Consider the following 12,312-nt stretch of genomic DNA (forward strand, 5'->3'; position numbering starts at 1 on the left):
AAATAACAAAGGCAGGTATACTGTTTAAAATTACATTGATTTTCGGTACTAGAAATTGAAAGATAATGCGATTATCTGTTACTTCTTTGTGAAATGCCTGTCAAACTAGGCTGTGTATTTTAATTGGATAACTGCTTTTTTATTTTGAATAGGAAAAAGGAGGAGTTGGAAGCAGCACTGCAGATAGCTCAGGTATGTCCTCTTGTTTCTCCAGTCTTCCACCTCTTGTTCAGGATCCCTAGCAGAACTGTCGGAATTAAGCAGCCGATGTCCAAATGAAGTCAGAGACGTTGACACAAACTTGTAGCTTTATATAAATAAATGTATTTCACAACTATATACAAAGACAACTAGATTGTCAGGCAAACTGGAGTATCATGAGGTAAATCACAGAACATACAGGGCACACAGAAGAAAAAGGCACGGGAAAAAAGGGAAACTCCCCTTCCACACCCACAGCAACCAATCATAGTGCAGATTGCCTCACACAGAAGCCACGATCAACCACAACTGTGTTCTGACACCCTGCACAACCCCACTGCTCCAGCTGCTAAATTTAAATATCATAACAAGGACCCTAACCTACCTGACTTGTCTTTTCCTTAGTGCAATATTAGCTGTGAGGATTTCTCTGAAATGATTCTGAGGCACATTTGATTTTACAGTGCATCATTTTAAAGTCAAAATATGTGTGACAAAGTGGACAGGGAATTTTAACCTTATCCCCTTAATGCCCTCAATTGTCTTAAATCTACATATACCATACTCAAAGCTGCTACCTGACTTGAGAGAAACTTTTGAAACTGCAGTGACAATTGATGTTTTCCTTTTGAGCCAACCACCAACAGGGTGGGTTTTTTTCAAGTTATGCAGAAGGTTTCAGGCAATTATAAAAAATGGATTCAATATTTTAGGAATTAGATTCTGTGCATTCATACAGAAGTCTAAATTAATACAACATCTCGGTGGCACACTAGGGAAACTTTCTGCTTTCATCTCTAAAACTATTTTCAGAATTTGATAGTGCTGAAATCTTACAAAATTTAAAAAGATTTTGACTATTTTTTTAAAAATAGTGTTTTAATTTTGAGTGGGATTCTAATGGATTAGAATCACAGGTATTCGCAGAAGAATTCCAGTGAATTCAGTTTATTGTCTCTTAATTTGGGGCTGGTTGAAAAGCATTAAGAAAACATTGGTTCCAACCATGGATAGAACAGGCCTCAGACAGTAGTTGTCTTTGGTTTGGGTTTTGTTTTTTTGGTAAATACCATACAAATACTAGTGTATCAAAGGAGATACACTACCCATGCTGATCTTCTTTTGAATTACATTCGGCTGAGGGAGATTTAGTGAATATTCCATATTGTATCTTTGAAAAGTTAGAATTAAACAAATCTTGTGAACTGGGGAGCAATGAAGCACCACTTGGCGGTTATGATAGCACCTGAATCTATTGATATGTCTATTGAATCTATTCAGATCTAAAATGATTTATGAAAGTTAGTTATTTTCTTGCATTTTCAAATCAGATGGAAGTACTAAAAACCCAGAAGGAGAACCATCCACTGCGGGAAGAGGAACAGCGTCAAATGGAGGAGATTCTGCGGTTGGAAAGGGAAATTGAGAAGCTGCAGTGGCAACAGAAGGCAGATCATGTGTCCATTACATGTGAGAATACCAAGAATGAGATGAAGCGGCAGCGGGAAGAAGAAATACAGAGACTAGAGAAAGAAGCATCCAGGGTTGCACAGGAGTTCTTGGAACTTTTAGATTTTGGGAACCTGGATGAAAGTGTGCAAAACTTAGAACGCTCCCTGTCGAATGAAGGAACTCTCAATATTGAATGTAGCCTTGTTGCTCCACTAGCTGAGGAAGAAGAAGATGAAGGTTTTCCTGCTGATGAAGAAGGGCCGCCAGTCCCCAGCCCAAGTCTGTTGAACCAGGACAGTAGCACCAGGACCAGCGATAACTATTATTCAGAGGAAGACACATCTCCAAATATGCCAGTGTCCGGGGAGGATGAGAACAGAGAAGGTAATGCTCTGCTTCCTTCTACTGAGGGAGCTGGAAGCCCTCAGAAAGAACATCTGAAAAGTATATACTGGATAGGCTCGGAAGTAACGCAGAATGACATGGTAGAGGTGGAAGATCCAATTTACAGCTTGCCTCCAGATGTGGAATCAGATTATGATCACGAGGAATACGATGGCATTGTAGATGTCAGCAACACATCAATTGAGCCACTAAACAGGGAGGAAGGCCTGCGCAATTCTCATAGCAACGGCTTGGATTCCAATCGTGGAAGCTTGGACTCGGTGAGAAACTTTCATAACCATTGCAGTTGAATATTCCTGCTGTTAACCTGTTTCATCTTACATAGGCGATAATGTCATTAATATTTCCTTAATTGATATCATTGTCAAATTTAATCCATAAATTCCAATGAGCAACATTGGCTTGAGTTCCATAATGGAGGAAAGGCAGGATAAAGTTATTATTTTCATATGCCCTCAGGGACACATATGCTAATTTGTTCAGTCCATCGTAACATGTCTTTTACCCTGTTGGTTATAACCATCTGTTGTGACAACGCATTTGTTTATGGCTTACTTATTATGCATACCTAATGAACTGTTTGTAGCACTATTGTATATATGTATCCTGGGAATACTTAGATCATCTATATGTAATCTATGTCCGTTTTTATATATTTGGTCACTGGACTCTTCCTTATATTACAGCTTCTTATTTCCCTGTGAGATTCTGTGTGTGTGTGTGTGCATTCACATAAGGACCATTAATGATAGAAAATGTCTTCCATTATAAAAGTTATAAGAGAAAGTTGATATCAAACTAGGCACACATCTTTTGACCTTGAAATAGTGTTCAATGGTTGCTTCTAATTGTTCTGTTGCCTGAGCCAAAAACCAGCCTCTGTGTTGTTTTTACATATTAGGTTAGTATTAATATTCTAAATCTCCTTCTATCTAAGTAATCCTGAAGTCATTCTCAATAGTTATTTCGTTTATCCATCTCAATATATCCTTGCCGGATCCGAATCTTGTTTATTATTCTTGTGGGGATTGAGTGAACAAATATTTTGCCCATCAAGAAAGTGATAAATTACTTCATGCAAATTTTCCTTATCAAATTAATGATCCTACTATTTTTTCTTAACTCTGTTATTCAAAGAGATATCTCAAGTCATATAATTCAATTAGACAATTCTAGACAACAGTGTGATATGTTTTAATATAATCCTCTGGAATTTCCCTCCATGCTGTTGTTTATATATGGCTGCTATAATTGATGGATTGATTATGTCCATTAAGTCAGTTTTTATTCTTGATGACCATATAAATAGACTATCTCCAGGGTGATCCATTTCTATTCCTAACTTGGCCCTTCACTGCATTGAGTCCATCCAACTTGGTACTAGTCATACTTTTTTTCTCATTCGTTTTTTAAATGAATTCTTGAACGAGGGGTTTTGATGCAACTTCTGTACAGTTGTTACTGTGCCCAGGAAATAATAGACGCTGGATAGTTTACCAGATAACAATAATTCATTTCTCTCCTAGTTTCTAGATACCAAAGATGAAGAAGGGGATACTTATATGGACACAGATGAAGAATTCTGTAGTGGCCGGGTCACTCTGTTCAATGGATCTGGGCCCGCATATTTTCACAGCTATCTCTACATGAAGGGTAAGGGGTTTCTCAGCTCCATGAATGTAGCAGGTTATCTGCCTCTTCAATCACTCATCTTAAGTTGGTACATTCTTTCTTTTCTCTTTTTTGCTACTTGGTCCTGTTTTCGTTCCAGTATAAAATATATCGTTGTAGACAAGGAGTTTCAAAGGATTTTTTTTTTTTTTGCTAAAGTTGTTTCTAGCTCAAGTTTCTAGATCACCTTTATGAGTAGATAAACTGGGTTTCATATTAGAGATACTCTAAGACAGGGGTGTCCAACCTTGGCTGAGGAATTCTGGGAGTTGAAGTCCACAAGTCTTAAAGTTGCCAAGGTTGGACACCCCTGCTCTAAGATACTTCTCCCATTTTCCAGATAAGTTTTTTTCAGGACTCTAGATCTTAGGGATTTCCTAAAAGAGTATATGTTGGGCTTTGTAGATGGGGGGAAATGAACCCAGATTCTGTATTCTTGGCACATTGTTTTTTGTGAGCCATGTTTGCCCAATTGTAGCAAGCTTCTTCTATAATAACTGTATAGTAATGGTTCAAAATCACTAATAGCACTAATACCAAAAAGGCTTTTTCCCAAAAAATAACAGCAATCAATTTTATGAGTCCTTTGTGCTGTAGGGGGGAAAAAGTACAGTGATGTATTTTTTTCTTTCTTTCTTTAAAAAATGTCCCTTTTCCCTATTTCTTTTTTCAATAAAATCATAAATAGGTGTAAGTAAATTATGGGATGTGAGTTTTTTTATTTTTATATTGGCAATCAGAGTGAATTGCAAGCTATTCCCATTGGTTTATTGTCATGGATGGATCACTCCCTGTTGGTCTTAGAGTTCTCCGTGTCTCTCCCACTGCCGGAAGTGACACGTCTTCTGATGGCCCAATAAAGTCTATCAGTCCTATATGCATATTGATTTTTGTAATTTCTTCTTTTTATGTACTTAGTGTTGTTTTTATCTTGATTCATCATCAGCCTCCCAAAGTCACAGTAGTGGGGTGAACAGCAATATTGTTTAAATCATAGGTGGATCTTAACTCTACTTATAGGAAGTATTTAATTTTTTAGGGTAATCTTACAATCATGGACAGAAATATGAATATATCAGTATCTTGTCAGATACAGCTAGAGAAAATGTGGGTAATACTCAGTGTTTTTCCAACTTGGTTTCTTTCTCTTGCAGGGGGGCTGATGAACCCCTGGAGGCGGCGTTGGTGTGTCCTAAAAAATGAGGCCTTTATGTGGTTCCGAGCCAAACAGGAGGCCTTAAAGTCAGGCTGGCTTTATAAGAAAGGAGGAGGCATGTCCACATTATCTCGGCGGAATTGGAAACGGCGCTGGTTTGTCCTGAGAGAGGCCAAACTGATGTATTTTGAGAATGACAGTGAAGAAAAGCTGAAAGGAACAATTGATATCAGGAAAGCAAAGTACGGGCAATGCTATATTATGTCTTTCCTTTCAAGGAAAACAAGGCTCGACCATTTAACCTAACTCATTATTTTACTTCTTTGTTCACTGCTGGAAGGAAAAGAGCAAAATTCTCAGCAGCCTGGTCTTCAGAAAAATAATTTTAGGATCTGAGTCCAAGAGTACTTCAAACGTAGCTCAAAGGCTGTGAAAGAAAATTGACATTTCTCTGAAGGGGAGCATGTTAAACTTTTGAATTCCAGTGTTCTCATTCATGCAAAATTGTTCTTGTCTGAAAACTTTCTAGTCAGTTTGACTCCCGTTTGTCTCTATGATGTTCATTACTTATAAAGAAGGCTCTTTACCCTCCTTTCCCCGCTTACTTTCCATTAGCTCCATCTTTAATATTAGGCTACTTTCTTACCCCGTTTGGATTCTTCCAATTGCTTTGTCTGGAAAAAAACGACAGTCAGCCTTGAGAGCTACTAGAGAGCCCCAAACTGTATCCAAATGTAAGGAGAGGTTAACTCAGCTCTAAACCTTAACCACAAACTAATGTATTATTATTAGTCATTTTGAGGTGGAAAAAATAGCAATATGGAGGAAGTGTTAAAACTATTGATACCACTAACTGTGATATCCTTCTGAATTCTCTAATCGAATTGGTCCTTGGGAATATAAATTTTTGCAACAGTTTATATCCTTAAATGGTGCTGGGATATTGCTGTTCACTTATATCACATGTTGCATCTTATTCCCCATGCTGCTCAATAGCTACTGTATATGAAACTGCTGGGAGACATCAGGTGTTTTAGAGTGGAGCATTATTAGTATTTTGATGAGACTAATTTCTGTTTTTCCTTAATTCAAGGAAGCACTTAGCATACTTCGACATTACCTGAACTTAATACTGGTTAGGTGAATTAGAACAAGTTGACGTTAAATCCAGACAAGACACTTGCACTGTTGGGAAATATGAAACTGGACTTGGGGACTGGGTCTGATTTGGATGCGACTGTCTTCCCCAGTCTTAAAGCTCCTTGATCTTCATTTGTCATGGATTTGCATATAGGTGACTGCTATAGTAAGAAGCATTTTTAGGTCTCTGACTATGAAATGTTCACTTAGCCCATACTAAAGGCTCCTCTATTGGTCTTTCTTGAATGTTTGACCTTGCCAGCAAGGATGACCTGAGCTTCTTCTATAAGACAAGATGAGCTCCAAACTTCCTTAATGCCAAATATGCCAAAGAGAGAAAGCCTAAAATTAATTGGATAGCTTCGGCAGCCTGGTTCTTAACGAATGGTCTTTTGCAGGGAAATTGTGGATATTCACGAGAAAGAGAACGCCCTCGATATTGTGACAGGTGATCGGGTTTATCATATAGTGGCGGAGTCACCAGAGGATGCCAGGTATGTGGTAAAACAAAAGTTGTGTCTGTCTCTGAAACTTTTCCTCTGCAGGTCCAATTCCTAGACATACCAACTGTTTTTCCTTTGTGGAGCTGTAAGGTCCTCCTTGCAACCAATTCACAAGCCCCACTGAACTAGAAAATGTGTAATCTCTGCTAAAGTAGCACATAATTACAGATACTTCCTATCTGTTGCTATACTATGATTCAGGAATCAGAGGATCACTCAGAACTCTTAATATCTGAATTTTTTGACAGTGAAATATAGTAGTCTGTTTACTATGTAAAGCTTTCACCATCTAAAGGTACTTAACTGTATTGTATCTGTTTGTGCCATATTATAGTTTAAATTGGGTAATTTATTTAATGAAACTGATACATTAATGGCCTTTTTAGTCTTTGTGAAATGTATGTTCCATGCCACAGCTTTAGACTACTCAAACTGGCCCTCACAATTGGCTTTTTCATAAGTTGTATTCCAGTCCAAAGTAATAACAGCTATTAATATGCAGACATTTATTCTATGACTGCAAATATATCCTACATATCTTGTGTCAGACTATGAGAACAACATGATACAATCTATATTGAAATATTAAGCCCTTCTAAAAGTTGTTACATAACAGAACTGAGAAAGACCTGTACCCAATATCTTGGAAAATCACTATCTGTCAGTGACAGAGTCATTTATCACACTATCACATTTTCTTTTTTTCCTTTTTGACTTATTATCTAAATCCAGACAGTTTGTTGGTTAAATAACAATTGGCTACATCCAACAAACTGTGATTAACAGCTTGTGATTTATTATGCATGATCAGATTCACTAGCCATAATAGAAAGCAAAACCTGATAAATGTAATGGTTGAACTTAGAATAAACAAATTCCTTATAAAGATTCCGTAGAAAACATACAGCTAGCTAATAATTGGTTAACTTTGTGGGAAACATTCAGGGGGGATAATTCCACATGATGATATAATGACCCATCTGCCTGGTAAATTACATAAGCCTGGTATTGCTGGCCATCTAAAATGAATTCTGATTATATATTTTATTTTGACAGTGACTGGTTTAATGTCCTAAGTCATGTGCATAGCGCCACAGAGCAACAGCTGAGAGAAATGCAAGATGAACAAGCCAATCCAAAGAATGCGGTGGTGAGCAACAATTAAGAGAACATCATGCTGGAAAGATTGTGTTGTCTCTCATGAATTCAATAGTTGATTATGTCTTAGTGATATGGTTGCTGCTCATCAAAATGGTCTAATTGGCATCTCATAGAATCCTCATAGAAGATCCTGTCCAAAACTGTAAACTAAAAACCCTCATTAGTTGATGCCATCAATCGCAACAATAGGTAATATAGTCCAGTGCCCCCCCCCAATCTTTTGGGCACCAGGGACCAATTCCATGGAGAGAGGTTTTTTCCGGGGACTCGAATGGGCGTGGTTTATTGTGCTTCCTGTATCCTGCAGATGGGGGATTTAGTTGCTTAGTTGCATGGCCCGGTTTCTGGCAGGCCGCGCAGCCCGGTGCTGCTCCACGGGCCAGGAGTTGGGCACCCCTGCTTTAGGCCAGTGATCCCCAACCTTTTTACGCGCGCCCGGTACCGGCATCAGCTGGGCGCCGCCATCTTTTTTTGATGAAAAAGTGCTTCCGGTGACCTCACCGGAAGCACTTTTCATCAAAAAGATGGCGGCTCTAGCTCGTGAGCTTTCCGGGTAGAAATGGCTTTCTACCCGGAAAAGCTCACCGAGCATAGCGCCGCCATCTTTTTGATGAAAACATGCTTCCGGTGAGCTTTCTATCCGGAAAAGCTCACCGGAAGCACTTTTTCATCAAAAAACATGGCGGCGCCAGCAAGCCCGCTGCCGGTAGGACTTGTTCCGCGGACCGGTACCGGTCCGCGGACCGGTGGTTGGGGACCCCTGCTTTAGGCCACCACAAACAGTGTAATATAGATTCTCTGGAAATTTGTGATAGGTCCTTTTGTGTATCTTCTGCACTTGGAACAGAAGCATGTTTGTATAGTCAGTCTGATACTGTGTATACACGAAGAGGATATTTATGGTTCCTAATACCCCATCTGAGGGGAGACAGAGGCAGGGCGCAGAATGCTTAAAGTCCAGTCACTTAAGAAGCCAGCTAGTTCCTAACCACCTTGGTCGTTATAGGTTATCTGAAACAAATTTGAGAAAAAAAGTCAGGAAAGAAAATACAAAGCTTCAGAAGTATACCAGTTCTGTATTTACTATTATAACTTCATGTTATTGTTTTAAAGGGAACCCTTGACGTTGGGCTTATTGATTCTGTCTGTGCATCTGATAATCCTGACAGGTAAGCTTGGTATTTAATTAGATTGTGATTGTTTTCTCATTGGTTTTTTTTTCCCCTTCTATAATTTTAACATTACTATAGTATAGCAGCATTGCTATAGGGAAATATATTTAAATTCATAAACCACATATGTAGATAAACTACAATTGCAAAAAAGAGCTGCTTAAAACGTTTTCACCCATTTTAAGTATCTTTCCAAGGGCATTGGTGTTTTTTAGTGTGTAATCATTAATGCCAAAACCTACTGCTCTCCCCTTAGTAATATTTGGTAGCTGTAGTTTACAGTTCTGCTGTTAGGACTCTTTTATTCCTCAGCAGATTATTTGGAACAATTTGTATAGTGTATAATCCCTCAAATACTCATGTTTGAGAAACATATTTCCACAATTCCCCTTCCTGGGGTGGTTCCCCTCTTCTGCATTATTTTAAAAACTTAGTTTTGACAATGGGCATGGGACCCCCCCAGAGGATACAGAGCCAATCAGGTGGTTGGTTGGATGGTTATGGGGGCGGGGTATTGGGTTTTATGTTAGAGATTTATTTCTGTAAGCCTCTTACAGAAACAAAAGAGTCACTGTGAGTTGGGCGATCATATCGATTTTCTTAATAAATCAAATAAATGAATAAAATATTACACACAGCAGGAAGCTAAGACTGTCCTCGTACTTCTACAATCACCCCATAGTGATGAGTGGCTTTTTTCTGGGTGGAGTGAACTTTGAGCCCTTCACCATATGCACCTGGGGAGGAGGCTGTTGAGAAAGAGGAGGAGGAGGTCCGTGTTAGTCTAAAGTGGCAAAAACGTTGGTAGCTGCAGGACTCCTGGTTTTTTTACATCCTTGAAAAAGAAGCATAAACTCAAGATCAATAAAATCAGCATAGATTTGGATTTCAGAATTTTAAATAATAGTGTTCATTACAAGAATGCAACTAAATAAACGGAGGTGTTCTAATGGTAGAGACTTTCTATAATCGAGATCTATGTTTAGCCCACAGTTAAACTGTATGGGCAAGGGAGAGTCAATGCAAGTTACCCTGGCCACGTGTTTTGGTCAAGATAATCCATTTGCCTTTAATTCCATTTTATCTGATTCTCTGAGAAGAATATCTAAAAAGGAAGGAACCTGTGTTAGAGAGTGCTTGCTGTGCTAAGAACATAAAAACTAATGGGTTTGATCAGATGATTGGACTATTTCAAATTTCCAGGTTTGTTCCTCAAAATGCAATGATTGTGGGAAGCCCAGTAGCAACACATGAGGTCAATATTAATATTAAATTCACACCTTATCTTTCCCGGCTCCTGGTATTTACAAAATATACCTCCCCCAATAATGGAAGCAATACTAAACGTATTTTTTTTTCCAAATGACAAGGTGGAAACCTACATCATGTATGTTTTCTTCCTAACAGTTTAGTCTATGGGGAAATATTCTGCTTTTTGGGGGGCCTCTACAGTTTATTTATTTATGTATTCATTAGTTTAATGCCTATCAGACCAGAAACCTTTTCTATAGCATGTTTGTGAGCATCATGATCGCTCTCTCTCTCTCGGACCTGGGAAATAGAGATGTTCACATCTCTTCCCAGGAAGTAAATTCTGTAAATGTTAAGTAGGTGAGCACAGTAAGTTTTCCATGGCAAGGATGAGATGAAGCACCTTCCTTCTACTTTGCAGGCCAAATTCCTTTGTGATCATCACGGCAAATAGAGTCATTCATTGCAACAGTGACATCCCTGAAGAGATGCACCACTGGATCTCTCTCCTACAGAAGCCCAAAGGCGAATCCAGGGTTGACGGGCAGGAGTTTATTGTGAGAGGTAAAAAAAAGAAGAAGAAGAAGAAGATGCGGAGATGACCAAGGCAGAAATAATCAGCTAAATCCTAAAGGTGCTTTTCCAAGAGGCAACTGGACTTTCTTGGTTTATTTTCTTGAAAACATTTCGCTTCTGATCCAAGAAGCTTCTTCAGTTTCTCCAGAATGGAAGAAGAAGCTTCTTGGGTGAGAAGCAAAACATTTTCAAGGAGAAAAAAAACCCCAATTGCCTTTTGAAAAAGCACCTTTGGGACAACCATGACCTGGATGATTGAGAATTTCCATAGACAATCAGCTAAATCAATACTTAGTATGAAATGCTGAACTTTAATTCAGAATTCCCAGCCAATGTAGGTGCGGGAGCTATACAGTTCTTTTTATGAAGTCATTCAACATAGGAAAGGCTGAATAAAGCAACTAATTGAAAAATTATCAAGATTTTGCTTATTTTATGCCCCAGGAAATAGGGAAGATGAAACATTCTGCTGGTAAAAGGCTCTTTTACAGTGCCGTTTTTAGCCAGTCACCAGAGACATAACACAGCTCAACCGTCTCACAAACAGAGAGAGTAGTGCTGGCAGCAGCTGGATACAAAGCTATCAATGGCCAGGAGAATTGAGATAAAATCTTGACTAGAAGAGCGAGCTATTAAATTCTGAGCCAGGAATTCATTAGGTGGGTCATCCGGCAACCTGCTGAAAGATTGTGATGATTGCTATAAAGATACCTGGCAGGTGTTTATGCTTCTATAAATAATACTGAACAAAACATGCTAAACTGAATATAAAGCTCCCTCCCTTGGGTGTGTTTGGGTTGTTATTGTTTCTCAGGAGTCATGAGCATTTTGCTGTTGTTTGTAATGTTATTTATTATTGATAGTTATTTAATAATCTGTGATACTGCTCTGCTATTTTGGACTTTTTACTTGAAAGAAAGTGTAAGAAGCTGGATTGGAGTTGCATTAAAAACTCCAGTAAATAAATCAAATAGCTGCTTAGATCAAGAAAATGCAACTTTGGGGTGTGTTTGTGTGCAATTATATTAATACAAATTCATATACTTAAAATATATGAAATATAATTATTCCCCGTGGATTAATAATTTTCCTCTTTTGACATGTTGAGAATGATTACTTAGTGACAATTTTTAGAGGACATCATACCCCAAACTGTTGGAAGCCACCTGCAGCTCTGGGAGTATCATATAGTACAATCTTAGTGTAATTACTTTAAATAGAAAGTCAGAAGGTGAAGCTGGAAAGTTAAAAAAAGGAAGACCTATGCTTCACCGTAGCTCCCTCAGCAGCCAGGAACCCAGATGTACTAAAGGAGCACAAGTGTTTTGTTGCTGAGTTCATGGATCCTATATTTTCTGTCAGGTTGGCTACATAAGGAGGTCCAGAGCAACAGCAAGACCTTGTCTCCGAAGCTGAAGAAACGCTGGTTTGTACTGACCAGCACTGCCCTTGATTATTACAAGTCTTCCGAACGCACTGCCACCAAGCTTGGGACGCTTGTTCTGAACAGCCTCTGCTCAGTGGTCCAGCCCGATGAAAGAATCTTCAAAGAAACCGGTAAGAGCTAACAATGTAAGCAGGTTGCAAGTTCTTCTGACACCTGCAAAAACTTTGGAGGGTTTTA

General features: G+C 38.7%; 1 protein-coding gene across 4 annotated transcripts in view; it reads left to right on the plus strand.

Moving 5' to 3' along the window:
• The window catches only part of LOC113410701 (unconventional myosin-X-like), a 57,411-nt gene that overhangs the window by 33,374 nt on the left and 11,725 nt on the right, over positions 1-12,312 (plus strand). For all 4 annotated transcript variants that reach the window (XM_087950441.1, XM_087950440.1, XM_087950438.1 and 1 more), the window contains 9 exons: positions 153-192; positions 1,533-2,318; positions 3,585-3,711; positions 4,884-5,127; positions 6,424-6,519; positions 7,585-7,678; positions 8,803-8,858; positions 10,534-10,676; positions 12,051-12,245. In XM_087950441.1, coding sequence (XP_087806567.1) covers positions 153-192; positions 1,533-2,318; positions 3,585-3,711; positions 4,884-5,127; positions 6,424-6,519; positions 7,585-7,678; positions 8,803-8,858; positions 10,534-10,676; positions 12,051-12,245 — 1,781 coding nt within the window. The remainder of the gene's footprint in view (positions 1-152; positions 193-1,532; positions 2,319-3,584; positions 3,712-4,883; positions 5,128-6,423; positions 6,520-7,584; positions 7,679-8,802; positions 8,859-10,533; positions 10,677-12,050; positions 12,246-12,312) is intronic.

Source organism: Notechis scutatus, chromosome 1 (genome assembly GCF_049901735.1).
Source record: "Notechis scutatus isolate UNSWTSFEM ecotype Mainland chromosome 1, rNotScu1.2, whole genome shotgun sequence".
NCBI lineage: Eukaryota > Metazoa > Chordata > Lepidosauria > Squamata > Elapidae > Notechis > Notechis scutatus.